The sequence below is a fragment of the Corvus hawaiiensis genome, chromosome 19 (assembly GCF_020740725.1).
Source record: "Corvus hawaiiensis isolate bCorHaw1 chromosome 19, bCorHaw1.pri.cur, whole genome shotgun sequence".
In the NCBI taxonomy this organism is placed as follows: Eukaryota; Metazoa; Chordata; class Aves; order Passeriformes; family Corvidae; genus Corvus; species Corvus hawaiiensis.
In genome coordinates, this window is record NC_063231.1 from 8,604,813 (window position 1) to 8,620,331 (window position 15,519).

Sequence of the window (15,519 nt, forward strand, 5' to 3'; positions counted from 1 at the left end):
TCTCTCACAGAGTGACAAGACTTCTGTGCTTCATTTTTTTGCTCTTTTTTTTTCCATTTCTAGTTCCACTGTGTTACTGACTCCTTAGCAAGTTTTGAAGTGTAAAACTGGGGATGACCATTCTTTATTTCTATGTGAAAATCAAATCATTCATCTTTTCCACAAGAACTGAATTCCCCACAAGATTGAAAAAAACCAAGAAGTAAAGCCATATCTACCACATTTCTTTCTGTGCTTTCTAATCAGACAGTGGAAATCATCATTATTTCTACACTGTGCACATCCTGGCTCGTGCAGATTTCTGAACTTACCTTGTCAAGGAAGGTGGGGCGGTCCATGGAAGACTCTTTGGAGATTGGTGGTGGGCGGCAGCCAAGGGGTTTGGTGACCATTCCATTATAGTCGGTCACTCCCATTCCACGCTTGTCCATTTCCACCTTCTTTTCCAGCAGAGCACCTGCACAGAAAGGGGAAATATATTGGAAAAGGTGAGGCAGTGAGAGTCGAGCTGCCAACAGCAGTTCAGAGAAATACCTCTTGCTTACAAAAGCAAAGTAAGAAAATAAATATTATCCAATTGGTCTGGACATAATCAAATGCTCTGAATCATGCAGGGTTCCTGTGTTGCTTTAAAGACAAAAAAATTACTTACACAGATACTTACTCATGGCCTGATCAAGATTCATACTGTTGCTCTTCAAGGCCTCTTCTGCTGGCTCTCTCTGTGAAAAACAGGAATTATGTTAAGAGGAAAAGTAATCACGTTCGTATGATTTCAAAGTAACCTGAGAAAACAGACACATCTCTAAAATACTGGGTTTAATATTTACTCAGCAGCCTAAATAACGTCTTTGTGGGGTTTTTTCTGCTTTCAGCAATTCCCATAATTCAGGTATTTCAGTTTGTCAAGGAAGGACCAGCTCTACAAGGTGAAACACACTGTTGTGTTTAAACGTCCTCCTGTTCTCCATGAACTACTCAAATATCACAATGATACGACTTTCTCTAAGAAACAGCCCAACTGTACTCTCATTTCACCTGTTTAATAAAAAAAAGAGGGAACGGGAGGGAATTATTACTGCAGTTCAAAGCAACACCTGTTGTTATAAAACTATGAACTTCAAAATATTATAAATGTCCTCATGGAAAGTATATCCCCAGCTTATCTCAGAGCATTCTAGAGACTTAGAGCAGATTTCTGAAACTCCAGTATGTGTTTAAATGCAGGTCAGAGCTACTTCTTGGCCCGGAAACTGAAGATCTTGGTGTAGCTACAGTCTGAAACAGCCACAGTCAGAACTACAAGCTAAAAGCTAAGGCACAGTGCGCTGGCTGAGCACTACTCACAGGGAAGCCCATGTCTGTGAGCTGTTTTATCAGACGGTTCATGATCCAGGCCTCATCCTGCTTGCTAGATGTCTTCATGCCCTTAGTAAATAAATGGGAGATTCCATTAATGGGCTGGTTTCCATGTTCATTGTGGTGAGATGTACACAAAAGAAATGGTAAGTGGTTTTTATTAATAACACATGCTACTGAAAGATGTATTAGTACATTAATTCAGAAAGTATTGAAGAACCCTCCGAGCAACGCGACTACGATTCTCTTCCCCCAAAAGTGTAAAATTTTATCTCAGCTGAATAGGTGTTCAGTGTACTATTTAGTATTTGATTTGCTGGCCACTGAATTAAAGCCACCTTTGAATTTACGTATTTCATTTTAATCCTTGGCAGAAAAATATAATGAAATAAAGCTGAAATAGTACAACACTTCCTGAAAAACATTCCCAAAAACAAGTTTGCAACCTTGAAGTTAAGAATGTTACTCAGTGTATTTTCTTAAAAACAAACAAGAGCGTCTAGATAAACACCTTTAAAAGATCTCTGTGCAGCTTTTCTATCACAAAATCCTTAAGAAGTCTCTTCCTTTCAGTTCTCCAGAAAGTACCAAGGGACAAGCGCGGATTTGTTTTGGGCTGCGGACAGTACAAGAAACAACCATACTTGATCAAATCACCGGCCTAACTGTTGGCTAATGGAATAACAAACAAAGTGGCTAAATGCATTCCCAATTCCTTTAAGTTACAGCCTGGCCTTGTCCTGAAATAAAGACTGTGCAATGGAAAATTTCCTCACACAATTGTCTATGTTGTTGGTTGAGTGCAGCATTAACACAAGTTCGCTTTGTTCTCACACACACACACACCGTCCTCACAAATAGAAAACAGCTCTTTTTGTTAAACAGCTCCATCACAAACTACTGTTTGCTTTTCCACCACCATGGCAAGTGTCTGAAAGCCCCCTTAACACCTCTTCCTCCTTCTGTTAATACATTATCATTTCTTTAGAATACATGGAAGCTTACAAAACTTAAAGAAAACAAAGGCAACAACAACAAAACTCCCGAAGCATCTGACATGCCTAAATTCAAAGATCTCCCATTTTCCCCTGCAAACAAGGTAGGCTGTACTTGAACCACTGTAGTGGCAAGCTGTGCTTGTGTTCAGGTGTCAGAGGTCTAATTTCAGGTGTAATGCACCAGCAAATTTGTGACAACTTATTCTACAAATGTTATACTAATTCCACTCTTGCCGGAGAGTGTCTTTATTTTTGTCTTACCTTTTGAAGTCCTTTCTTCGGGGCATTCCCCCAGGAATTACAGGAGGAGCTGCTCTCTTGTGAAGCAGTGTTATTCCACATATCTCCTTCTTCATCTTCCCACTGACTAGTACTGAGATTCACTTCATCCCCACCACTGCCCCAGCCTTCTTGCATAGATTTTGAAGCTGGAGGGAAAGAGGGAGAAGAAAAATGTTATTCTGTTTCTAGAAAATTTTACAGAAATATCTTTTCGTGTCATATCCAGTGTGCTATTTTCAAGAGAAAAAGAGGTGCATCAAATAGCTTAATTGGCATTAAAATTATAAGAATGCCTTCTTTGAAGCTAGCAAAAAAAAGGAAAGTTCTCTAAATACTTTGAGAAGAAAAAATCCAGGAACTGCAAGTCCTGCTTTTCCCAGAACCAGTAAGATCTGTGGTCATGGCCATTCCACTCAACAAGGAAGCAAAGTATGAGCACACACTTGTTAAGTGTTATTTTGCTTTCAGTGAATCTCACCATTTTACCTGACACATTCTTCCAAGAACAAACCCAAATTTTGAAGTCATTAACTTTCAGAAAGTCATTCCCACCTCAAAGAACGGAATCTGAAAGGAGTTCGTGGGCTGCAGGGAACATTTTACATTCAGTGACAAGGTTGTGTCACCTTAGTCTGTTTTATTCTGTTTACTCTGTTTAAAGCTGGGATTACTCATCTTAAGAGCTCTCATTCCTCCTTTTATGTTTTTTGGGACTTCTAACTACGTCTCACTACGGTATTTTGCAGGAGTGAAACTCTAGGCAACCTCCACAGCCAAAACAGGAGTCTAAAGCAATTACTGTGGCCCTCTGGACATTCAGAGACGGAGGATATTGATCAAATACCATGAGTTAGGAATCACGAAGCAGGAAGTGGTTCAGGATGTTCCTGAACCTGGCAACAGTTTTAATGGCTGAAGAAAACACCCACTCACTCAGTTTAACCCAACATGAGGTTGTTTTGATTAGTTGTTCTCAGGTGTTGCTTTTCCTACCAAAATCAATTCTATCTTGACTGTTCTCCACTGCTTCTCATCCCAATACAGGTTTCTTTTAGACACCAAGGGTTTAAGTCCTAGTCACGTTCTTCTGCAGTTTCAGTTTCCTGCACCTCTATTATGCTGCTTTCCAAACACACAAAACTGCTCTCCTTTAAATGTACAGATTGATGCACTATGTTCGTATTTTTTAATTCACTGAGTATTTGGAATAACGTGGTCTTGTGACAGCTAACGCGGTTTTGAGAATGAAATCATGAAGGCAGCCTGTGACTGAAATGCACAGAAAAGCAGAAGTGGCAGAAGCAAACCCCCTGCCCTGCCAGGACAGTGGCACCCCCGTGTGTACCTGGTTTGCACAGTGCTGGGGCAGCAGCTGGAGCGTTTGTTCTTCCATAGGTCCCTGCCGGCTCAGCAGGATTCTCTCCCCACCCGGTCCCACTGCTGGGGGGCTTCCCCCACGCCGAAGTGCCATTATCAACTGCAGCAGAAGGGGAGGAGGGCTCTCCCCAGGAAGCTTCGCTCTTGGTGTGGACAGCAGGCATCTCTCCCCAGCCTGCTGGAGCAAGGCAAGCAGAACAGTGATGAGAGGAAAGGTTTCTTCAGCCAGTAATTCCAAAGAACTTTTAATTTTATTCAAGTGTTTCTCTGGAAAGAGCATGAACCAGTGAGTACACACAGTGATTCTAGTTAAGTGTGTTAAATAAAAAAATCCCTTAAATTTGGTCTCAAGCGTTTTTTCTTAATTCAATACTAATGCCAAGTTGTCACACAGAAAGAGGGTTTTTCTCCACAGCCAGAAGCAACCAGGCTGCCAAGTGAGCACCACACCTGGTCCCGAGGACGAGCTGCTCACAAGTGCCCAGGGCCGGCATTCCGGAGACCAGGACCCCAGTGTGAGTTGGGCCTTGCTTCACGGAAAGATTTTAACCTATTTTAATTCATTTTCACTATTTACAAACTATAAAATCCCTTTTCTCATGCCCTGGCAGTAAGATGCTGTTTGACTGTTCCCACTTTCTATGAAGATTATTTTTGCTGAATGTATTCCTTAAAGCTCATGGTTACCTACCTATCCCTCATCACTGACCCTCTACATTATAATAAATATTATTTTAAGGGGAATTAATCAAGACTGCAATTAGGATCCATAATCAAACCATGGGGAACAGCAGGTAGAAGCCATTGTTTTCCTACAGAGTATTACATTAACTCACTGAAAGACGTAAGCTACTCCAAAGAAACAGCCTTAGTCTGCCTCGGCTTGAATGTAATGCGCTTAAATCCATCTGACACGATTTTAGCCCTGCAGCTGAACGTGGCAGGAGCAGCCACAGGGCTCCTGAGCCTCCAGAGCAACACTGACCAACGCAGCAAAAGGTAAATTGAATTTACAACCATTGTTACCAGAGATTTTCCAGAGAGAGGACTTGGATCACAGATGGAGTTCAAAGTACTTTTTAAACATGCACAAAAAACAGAGGCACGACAAGCAAGAAAACAAAGTTCTTACAGACCCCTGACACTAACCTATTTTTCTATAATTGTAAAAAAAATTACATCCCATGACATGACAGCTGAGATCTCAACAAATATTGTAGAATTCAGCTGGCTTAAAACTTCCACTGGTAATGAGGCTGTTAAACCAGGAACTTGTTCTCTTTTCATTGGAGATGAATGTTATTAAGATGAGTATTCTGTAAGTAAATGAGCAGATGCTGCTTTGCCACAGCAGTATTTCCTTCTTTTGCTCCACAATGGTATCTGTAAAAATACTCTGGAAAGGTTTCAAAAAGCAGGAACAACATTTTCTCCACAAACTGACACCCAGAATAGGTAGGCAATGGCAAGGGAGCTGTGTCTAACAGTACCTTGAAATACACTGCAATAACCAAGCAATAATTCTGCACTGAGCAACAAGTCCTTGCAGAACTCACTGATTTCCACAGAATTCCCGTTACCAGAAACTGCAGCAACATCCATTGCCAGTAATTACTCAAACATTGCCTGGCTGAGAAAAAAATTCAAATAGATGGGCCCAGAGCTGCCCATCGTTCCAGTGTTCCTGCATTACATATTTATTTTAGGTTCTATTCCTTACAGCCACTGCAGCTCTCTCAGACACTGATCCAAGTGCAGATGGCACAAGCCAGGGCCAAACTCTCCACTGGCATATTGCAGCTTCATAAAACTCCTTCTCTACCAGCAAGAGGCACTGAGTTTAAAAGCAAGCTCCTGAAACCACCCAAAATGTCACTGTTTCATTCAAGTGATTTCCATTTGGAACAAAAATCCCATGGTTTAGGCTCAATCAACATACCTTACATTTCTGGTTATTTCAAGGTGTGTAAAGAAGATAAACTGGCAGATCCACAGATGTACCTAAATGAACCTGTACTTAACATGACAGCTTCCTTGGTGTTGCACCTGACATGCTTATTTCAAGGTTCCTGCTTGTATCTTCAAGCCAACTTTATTTAAAGGCGGCTTTATTTGAATTTCTGCCTCACTACTCAGGAGGCAACTGGCAGACAACTGCGTGTATTTAATCATATTGGCAGCTGAGAAAGATTAACTGCAGGCAAATGAAACAGAAAACAAAACATCTCCACAGCACCAACCAGACTACAGAGACAGTGCAGAGCACTAACATCTCCCTGACTTCATGCAACCTCTACTGGAAACTCTACCTAATTCAATTTATGAAATCATCCTTAAAACACAATTCATATATTAAAAAGCCAAAGTGTGCTGCGTTATAGAATAAAAACCTCAAAAAATCTGGTTCTTCTGTTGCTCTTCGCTATAAATTCAACAACTTTCACTAAAGGCCACAGATGTGGCATGTCCAAATTATTTTAAGTGCTTTCAAATGCACTGAGCAGGAAATAATATGGGATTACAAATAATGGGGGAATCAGCCTTTACTAATAGAAAATAATACAAGTACATAAAAGCCAACAAAATAAATCAACAAAAAGTTTTCCGAACTATCTTAACGGATAAAATTAAGCGCAGGAAATAAGTAAAAAAACCCTAAAGGTTTCTGGAGAAATGACCTGTGCACTGCAAAAACTAACCTGTCTGTAAATTCTGGAGCACTTCTCAATTGCAGACCTGTTTCCCTCTATGTAAATATTGCTGTCTCAATGCTACTGTCTCTGTGCTACCTTTCTATGATTCTGTTTTAGGAAGTTTAAAGGTGAATAAAGTTACATTTTTGAATGAATGATGCAAACTCTACACAGCTGTTGGGAAGGCAAACCAAAGCCTTTGAGCGGTCTCAAAACCTGAACCTGCCAAACGTTTACAAAAATTCTGCTTGGAGAAAACTTAAGTGTTTTCTGATGAAAATAATACAGATTTAGGCTCTCCTGGTAAAAAGATCCTTAAAACCTGCCCAGATCTGCATGGATCTTGTTTCGCAACAGAACATGCTCCACTTAAAGGCTCCTTTGGCAAGAAAGTGAGGTTTTAGTACTGAAGTTTTTAAACACTGTTAGAATTGCAAGAAATGAAAAGATCACAGTGAGTAATAAACACGGACACATTGGCAGAGCTTTGTTTTATAGAAATAAAAACATAATTAACATTGGGCCACGGCCAACAGGAAATCCTCAAGGGAAAGTGAAATGTTAACTAAGCCGTGGCAGGATGCAGTTGTTTTCCCTCAAAATAACCCTACAGCCATTTGGATGGCAGAAATTGTTTTCCTTCAAGTTGTTGGTCCGTGATAAATACCAGAGCACATGAATACAATACAGGGAAAGCAAAATATTAGAACCTTATATAGATAAAAAAAGAAATTAGGTAGAAAAGAAGTTGTTTACTAACTACACACTAGTTATTCTGGGTTTTATATATACATTCAAGAGCCACCTCCAACCCTTAACCTTTCAAATCCTGATTTTCTGAAAAGGATTCCAGCTCATCACTGAGCATTCATCTAATTTGGGTTTCAGCAGTGAGATTGCCCTTGTGTGAAAATCGAGGGCAGCTCTCTCAGCATCACTTGGCTGCCCCCCAAAACCTGGCTGTTCATGGGCTGAGCACCCACCACAGGGTTTTAGGTTTTCACATGAGCATCCTAAAGGAGCCCAAAGCTGAGCTGCTTTCAAATCCATTCTGACGGAAGTTCAAAGTAAGAAAAACACTGTCACGTGAGCTGCCACTCAGTGGCACAGGATTATAAAAGGAACAGAGATGTTTGCAGCTTTCAGAACTTAGACCCAGTTCAGGTTTTTAAAACTTAAACTCCTTGCTCCCTAGTAACCACAAAGATCTTAATTTGTGCCCTACAACCCCCACAGGGAAGCCTGTGTTATCTTCTGTTGTTTCTTTCCTCAGCTGGAGGATGGTGGCTGGAACCCTGCCAGGCTCTCCTGACCTAATGAGAACAGGAAAGCATCAAGCTCACTCCTCAGCACTTGGAGGGAGGATATGATGCTGTTTCGGGATCCAAAAATCTCTTTTAATCATTTTGGTTTGCAAAACCTCTTCTTGCTTCTTACTCCCCTTGTATCAAAGCTGCATGAGTTAGAAGTGCCAGGAAGAATCATGCCCAAGTAAGTTATTAAACCCCGATCTAACTCAAACCCACCAGCTTTCTGCTCATCTTTCTAAGTAACTCACCACTGCCTTGGTGCTTGGGAACAAGCTCCTATAACCAGAAAGGACCGTATCTATCACATTATCTATCCCTTTTCCCCCCTCTTTTTTCCCCCCCTTCTTTTCCAATAGAAAATGAAACTCCTTAGAGAGTTCTTCATTTTCATCATGTACCAACATCTGCTTCCCATCAATAGCTTTTAAGTTCTGCCTTCAAAGGATCTGGAGAACTTCTGGGGATGGGTGACAAGTCGAATAACAAGACTGTAACTTGGCCTCAATTTCCAAACTAATAAAGCATAAACTTCAACCCCAAAAGGGACTGTTAATCCTTTGTGAACCCCTAACTAGGTGCTGTGCAGCAAAATTAAAATCCACTTCTTTGCTTCCAGTACGTGTGACTGTGACAACTTCCATCTGCACCAACACTTCCCTACTTACACAGAAACAGAATCCATGATTCCTTATTCATTATATTCCCTGAATGTGACAGGCAGAGCACGTCATGACCCATGCAGATGACAAAGTGCCCGTGGTAACCACGTAATTCAAGAGGTGTAGGATTTTAGATGAGCACTTAACTGTGCCCTATGGCACAAGCTCTAACGACACAATCATGCTTTGCATGGAAATGCTGTACATGGAAAAGAACTGCTGCTGGATGAACTTGTGGATTGCAGAAGTCTCCTGGTTACAGGATTCTTGTCTCCCTTACTGCAGAGGCTGGAAATGCACAGCCAAGTGGGAGAGAGAATTGGAGTAGGAAAAAGAGTTAAACAGCACAACTCCAAAGTGCAGGTCCTTGTCTGCGTGGGAGGGAAGACATTCACCACTTGCTTCCCATCTTCTGGCTGTCCCAGATGGGAGGTGATTTGTAGATGTTTCAGGACTGTGTATATTTCCACACAGACCACGAGGATGTTGCTCTGCAGCTGCCATGTGCTGCCTGCACTGGGAAAATGGGGCCTCCTGCACTCCGAAGGGAAGTCACTGGGATCACCTGGAATTGTGCTGCTGCTCTCTGTGTGTGAGATAAGCACAGGAAAGGTCCCTCTCTGGCACGGTCTCAAGTAAACATGAGCAGAGCTCAAGACACAAGGGACTGCTCTTTGCTTCCATTTAGACAAAAATCCTTCAAAGTATTTCCATGTTTGGCCTTTATACTTGTACCTCTGTATTAAGTTTATGGAGCAAAAATACTTAACATAAGGCTTAATTTATGCCTGCTCCAACTCGATCTAAATTTTAGTATCAGAACCGTATTTTAAATTGTCTTCACAACTACTCATTTCGTATTTTCTTGCATGCTGACTTAAGTATATTCTGAGAGCTGGCTTTGCTTATCTTGGAAATGTTTTTTAAAAAGAGAAGATAAAAGATTTGCTTATCTTAAAAGATCTTAGAATCTTTCTAACTCACATTTTTCAAGAAGCCCAGCACTCACCTTAACCTGGTCAAGGGGCAGCTTGAGCAGGTTGGTTACACGTTCATAGGCAGTTTCCTGAGCCTATGAACATATTGCTCCAAAGAAACCCTTCTTTTGCTACTGTCCATTCTCCAAAGGAATCACTGCAGATTAACACCAGCTTTTAAATTCCATTTTCAAAATCTGAAGGGCTAAGGACCATAAGTTTGCTTTAAATAAGGCGTTAATTATTAGAATAACACTACCAGCACATTGCTGCATATGAGCAGTTTTACAAGCACCAATGTAATCCTCCAAAAATCACTTTCATGAAAAACAAAACCTCACCCAAACTCAACCAAAAATCCACTTTCATGAGACTTCCATTACAATTCAGGAATCTGAATTCTTGTTTCATGGGTAAAGTTTTAAATATGGATGAAGTAAGTTAGTCACATATGTTGGGCTGACCAAGTGCTAAGCCATTTAAAGATTTCTCCTTCTGGAGCATGTGTTATTTTATTAAAATAGGTACCTTCTACTGTTAAAATATTTGACCAGAGTGGGGAACATACGACTATATTTACACAGACATTACAGCAAATTTAAATCATTCTAAAATATCAAAGCGAAATATGATGGAAATGGGAAAACAAATCCCACTTGGACAAAAATGTGGTTAAAAAGTCAGTACTTAGCCATGACCACGACGAAACAAAAACTTGGAAACAAAACTCAGATGGAGAATTTGAAAGAGTTCTGCATGATTAGATTTATTTTGGAGAGGTCTGTAGTTATGATAGAGATATGGGCTGCTAGTGTAACTTTTATTTAAATACCTCTCTTTTAAGAGGTATTTAATTTTTCATGCATTTTTATTTCTTGCTGCTTGTTTACAACAGCACCTTCCCTTTGACTAGAAAAATTCCTAAATGCCTAAAAACTTATCTTTGAAACACAGCTGAAGTTAGGAAAACCTAACTGCAGCCACCCTGAATATTAACATCTTGAACCAGTCCTGCTTTTTGAGAACCACAAAAAAATCCAGGATGCCGCCCGTGCCTGAGCCCTGAGGTACAGAAGAGAACCATTTCTTCATAGAAGACAACAAACTGGACAGAGAAACAGCAACAGCCTAAATTCATGCAACTGTTAACAAACATCTGTTGCCAAGAGATGTTTTGCAGAAAAGAAACAGATGCAGACTGTCTAAACACACCGAGCCTGCGCAGTGGGGACAGCAGACAAATAACCGAGAAAACGTTTGCCAAAACCCCTCAACCTCTCAAACGGTTGAATTAAAAGGTGTTAAGTAACTGTGGAAGAGATGTTAAAATAAATATGGATCCACAATCTAAGAACCTACCACGCTATTGACCAAATACTGTTTCAAGCCTTTCTTACATTCCCTTGGGAATTTGTGTCAGCTTCCATGGATTCCGTCCTCAAGATAAGACTGCTTCAGAGTAAAGGAATAATCCTATTCTGGGATATAAATACAGGATTTCTACCGTAACACAGTTGGTACTGGTATCAAGTATCTCATAAACCTATTTAATGAAATATTTCACAAAACTGTTGTCATACCTGGGCCAAGCAGCGGGGACCGGTTCGGCTGGGCACTTGACTGGTGCGATGGCTGAGGTTCAACCATGTTGGTGTTGATAATGGTGCTAGTGGTGGTGGTGTTGGTTGTGGTACTGCTCTGAATTATAGGATTATTTCTATCCCACATGTTTACAGTCTTGTTGTTGTTGTAATTTGGGTCGCCCCAAGCTGAGGTACCATCATCGATTTCCATCTTGCGGCGAATGGACGGTGGAGATGGCTCTTCCCAGCCAGTAGCCTCACAGTTCTCTTTTTGTTTGGCTGGAACTGGCCCACCAACCCACCCTGACCCCGTCTGTTTTACAGAAGCAGCTCCTCCCCAGTTACTCACATTGTTGTCCTGGGGTTTATTAGCCCAATTTTGTTGGGGGCCTGGCTTTAAAGATTCCCCCCAACTTGTACCTGTATTAGCCTTGCTGTTTGTGCCATTTCCCCACCCACTGGTCCCAGACCTTGTGGAATCATTCCAGCCAGACCCCGATCTATTGTCAGAATCCCATCCAGATCCATTCTTCTTCCCATCACCCAAGTGTCCAGGAACAGATGATGAATCTGTCCAGTCTCCACCTCCTGAAGTCCAGCTTGGATTTGATTTCTGTCCATCTCCCCAGTTTTGAGATTTGGGTTTCTGAGGTTCACCCCAGGTAGGTGATTTGTCCTCCTGATTTGCGGTCCCACTCCAAGCGTGGCCGCTTTTGGCAGCAGCAGCATTATTAACAGTAGTAGAGCTTGCTGACTCTCCCCACCCCCCCGGGCCATTTGGTGCTTTGTTGTTATTGTCTCCCCAACCTGTATTTGTTGGAACAGCTGCCGGTGGAGAGTTGACCCACCCAGATACTGAAGAGGTATTTGTACTGTTCATGATGGACCCATCGTTCTTCCCCCCTGAGTTTGAAGATTGAGTAGCTGCACAACCCCAGGCCTCTGTTCCATTGTCATTCTTCCGTTCAGACCGTGGGGACTCTTCAAATTCCCAGGCAGTGTTTTGCTTTACAGGGGTCTGTCCCCACCCCGTATTGGACAGGACCCTGGGGTCAAGGTCATTTCTTGGCAACTGAACTTGCCCTTGGTCTATCATCCCTTTGTCTCTCCTCCTGCCCTCTGCAGCCCCCTCCCTCCCAGTACTGCCTTCATTTTGACTCCCACCGCTGTCGTTGCTTCCTTCACTAGCCGTGGTGCCAGATGCTGCAGCTTTGGCCCAAGAGTTCATTTGTTCATTGCCCTGCTGCATGGCAGGATTCGGACTGGTAACACTCGAGCTATCCCACCCTGTTGATCCTTTCCCATTGATGTCGCTATTGGAATGCTGGTTTGGGGGCTTGCCCCACTCCCCGTTGACACCGTTGCTGGTGCTGCGGTTGGGGTGGCCCCACGCTCCAGAATGCACACTGCCAACCCCGCCGCCGCCACCGCCCCTGCCCCACGCCAGGACCCCGGGGCCAGAGGGAGGCCCCGAGTCCCACGCGTTCGCTCCGTTTCCTTCCTTTTGCACAGCACTGCTGGATCCGTTTTGTTTAGCACTTAATGCTGAGTTCACAGTGTCTCCATTCCCCTGACTGAACCCAGAATTGCTGTTTCCTGTGGCAGGATTACCTGGGGACATCCCCCACACTGAACTGCCCATTCCTTCACCACTGCCCCCGCTGACTTGAGAAACCGCTGTTCCATTAGCACCAGGAAGGCCTTGCAGGTGGGGCGGAATGATGGCCCCCATGCCCACGGCCATCCCCCAGTTCGGCAGTCCGTTTGTCTGCATTGCATTGATAGGGTTTGGTGAAGAGTTCATGGGGTTAGTGTTATTTGGTCCATCAGTGTTAAGGTTCTGAGGTTGTACGCTGAAAGACACATTCTGAGAAGTGGACGTTTGTGGTTCTGTGCTCTCTTGCGGCAGCAAGTTTCCCCAGGCACCTAAAGTGCCTGTTGGGTTCCCATTCTGGTTGCCCATGTTCTGACCTATGGCACTGACTGGACTGCAAATACTGGAAGGGTTGCCTGCTCCCACAGTTCCTTCATGTCCGAGTACAGGCCAGGCAGCTGGATTGGCATTAGGGTTAAGGTTAAGATTAATGCCAGCATTCGAGTTGGAAGCACCCCAGCAGTTCTGACTTCTACCGTCTCCCATCATGTTGTCCATCTTTCCATCCCCACCACTGGCAGAGCAGTGAGCTAGGCCAGAGCTGGAGCCTGCAGCCACCCCCCACACCCTGGCCGAGCTGCCGTTGCCGTTTGCTCCACCAGCTCCAAGGGCACTCTGGTTAGAAGTGCTTTGGACGAGTGCTCCGTTGGCGCCATTATTGCCATTAGTTTTCTTTGTATGTCCAGTGAAGTTGCCTTGGGCACTCCCTGTAGCCATGCTACTGTTCTCTGAGCCACAGTTGGAGGCAGAGTCAGTGTCTGTAGTACATTCTGAGGCAGACTCAGTCTCAGCTCCGGTAATGGAAGGCCACGCTTCCTTGTCAGTCCTGTCTATTATCACTTTATCCCAGCTGCAGTTGCCTTCACTCCTGAAAGCGGGCTGCTGTCCCCAGTGGGAATTCTCATAATGGTCTCCCAATCCACTGTGGCTGAGATCTGAAAGGATCCAAGGTTAAAAAATGAGTCCATGGTTCAAGCACTGCAAAAGCCCTCTATTAAGCACTGTTTTACATCACTAGTTGCAACACTACATTCTGCTAAAATTTAGAGTACATTCTCTAACATAATACAGCAGTTTACCTCACTACAATGGAGCATGAGGCTCATATTAATTTGTTTGGGGTTTTTTTTTTAATCTGGCAAAACTCACAATTAAAATAACTAAACAACTTCATTTTAGAACAGAGCAAGTGTTTTGTAGCCCCCAGTGTACCAGTAAAAATATTAAGCAGGCAATAAATAAGACCAAATACACTAATCTATGTGAAAAGTCTGAAAAGCAAATTTGGAAAAAAACCAGAAAAGTATCTAGCAGACTCTTACCATTTCTTTTGACTCAATTCTCATTCTTCAGAGAAACACAAAGAAAGAGCATCCAATAAAAAATGTAAAATGTCTGCCTGCCCTGAGATATTACATACACACCCACATACAACACACTAAATTCATACTTCATCAAGGTTTTCAACCCTTCCTGTAAATAAAGAAACAAATATAGACAACAACTTTTACTCTTAGGTGCCAATTATAAACACCACTAATGTATATTTTAGCAGAGAACTTGGGATTCTCGAAATAGCTGAATTTTGTCAAGAAACTTACCTCTCACAGGCTTTACTTGAGGCGTAAACATCATTTTGCATTTGTACACACAATCCCCTGTGTCCCCAGGCCAATGAAAAGTGATGCTGTGCCTTTTCAGCACTACTGCATCCTCCAACACAGACACTAACCCAAAAAATTAATCAAAAGCTCTTGAGCACCTGCTTGCTCGCCAGGGTATGGCGTTAAACTGGAAGGCACAACACGTCTCATGTAAAGAGCTCAAGCTCTGGTCAAGATCTTGCATTTACTTTCCATGCCAACTGCTCTGTACAAGATTACTTCTCTTAGTTTCTTTTGATAGGAATTTGATAACAAGTATTTCAGTGTGATCCAAGGCATTTGTACAGGAGACAACCTGCAGAAGAGCTCCTCTTAACTGCTTGCACATATCAAAGCAACAAATTTTGGATGTCAGTTATTTTTACTTGCTTTAAATCTGGCTCCTACTCTTTGTGATTTGTGAATAAAAGGAATATTTTTGTGGGGAAGATGGATGCAATAAATCTCCCAAACAAGTTGTTAACAACGAATGCCTAATATGAATTAATTTAAATCAAAAATCTGTTGGTGTGATTAGCTCCTTCAATTAGAGGTGTTCTGATACTGCAAAAATTACTCCCAAGATCAGAAAAGGCTCTCTCTCTTCAGCAAAGTCTTGTTCACACATTTCACCTATTGCTTTTTAAGGTGATTACTTGATTTCCTTATGAAGATTTTGCAAGATGAAGAAGTAAAGTGATAAACCAACCCAGATTGCCTTTTGGTTTTTTTTTTTTAGTTTAAATTAATTGAAGCAGAAGAAAGAATTGTAGAGAAAGGAAGGGAAAACATTCTTAATTCATCACCTGTCTTCTCATGATACCAGGAAAAGACCTAAATCACAGAAAGACCTAAATAATCAGAGAAAACTGAATGGTTTGGGTTTGAAGGGACCTTAAAAATCATCTCATTCCACTCCCTGCCATGGGCAGGGACACCTTCCACTATGCCAGGTTGCTCCAAGCCCCGCCCAACATGGCCTTG

General features: G+C 42.4%; 1 protein-coding gene across 10 annotated transcripts in view; it reads right to left on the reverse strand.

The window, feature by feature from the left end:
- Positions 1–15,519, reverse strand: part of TNRC6C (trinucleotide repeat containing adaptor 6C) — a 101,907-nt gene that overhangs the window by 27,014 nt on the left and 59,374 nt on the right. For 5 of the 10 annotated variants that reach the window (XM_048323998.1, XM_048323994.1, XM_048323996.1 and 2 more), the window contains 7 exons: positions 11,236–13,827; positions 3,985–4,194; positions 2,619–2,785; positions 1,871–1,975; positions 1,348–1,428; positions 665–722; positions 312–457 (listed from right to left, as the gene is read on the reverse strand). In XM_048323998.1, the coding sequence (XP_048179955.1) occupies positions 312–457; positions 665–722; positions 1,348–1,428; positions 1,871–1,975; positions 2,619–2,785; positions 3,985–4,194; positions 11,236–13,827 (3,359 nt within the window). The remainder of the gene's footprint in view (positions 1–311; positions 458–664; positions 723–1,347; positions 1,429–1,870; positions 1,976–2,618; positions 2,786–3,984; positions 4,195–11,235; positions 13,828–15,519) is intronic. The other 5 variants (XM_048324001.1, XM_048324000.1, XM_048323997.1 and 2 more) reach the window with 2 other exon arrangements.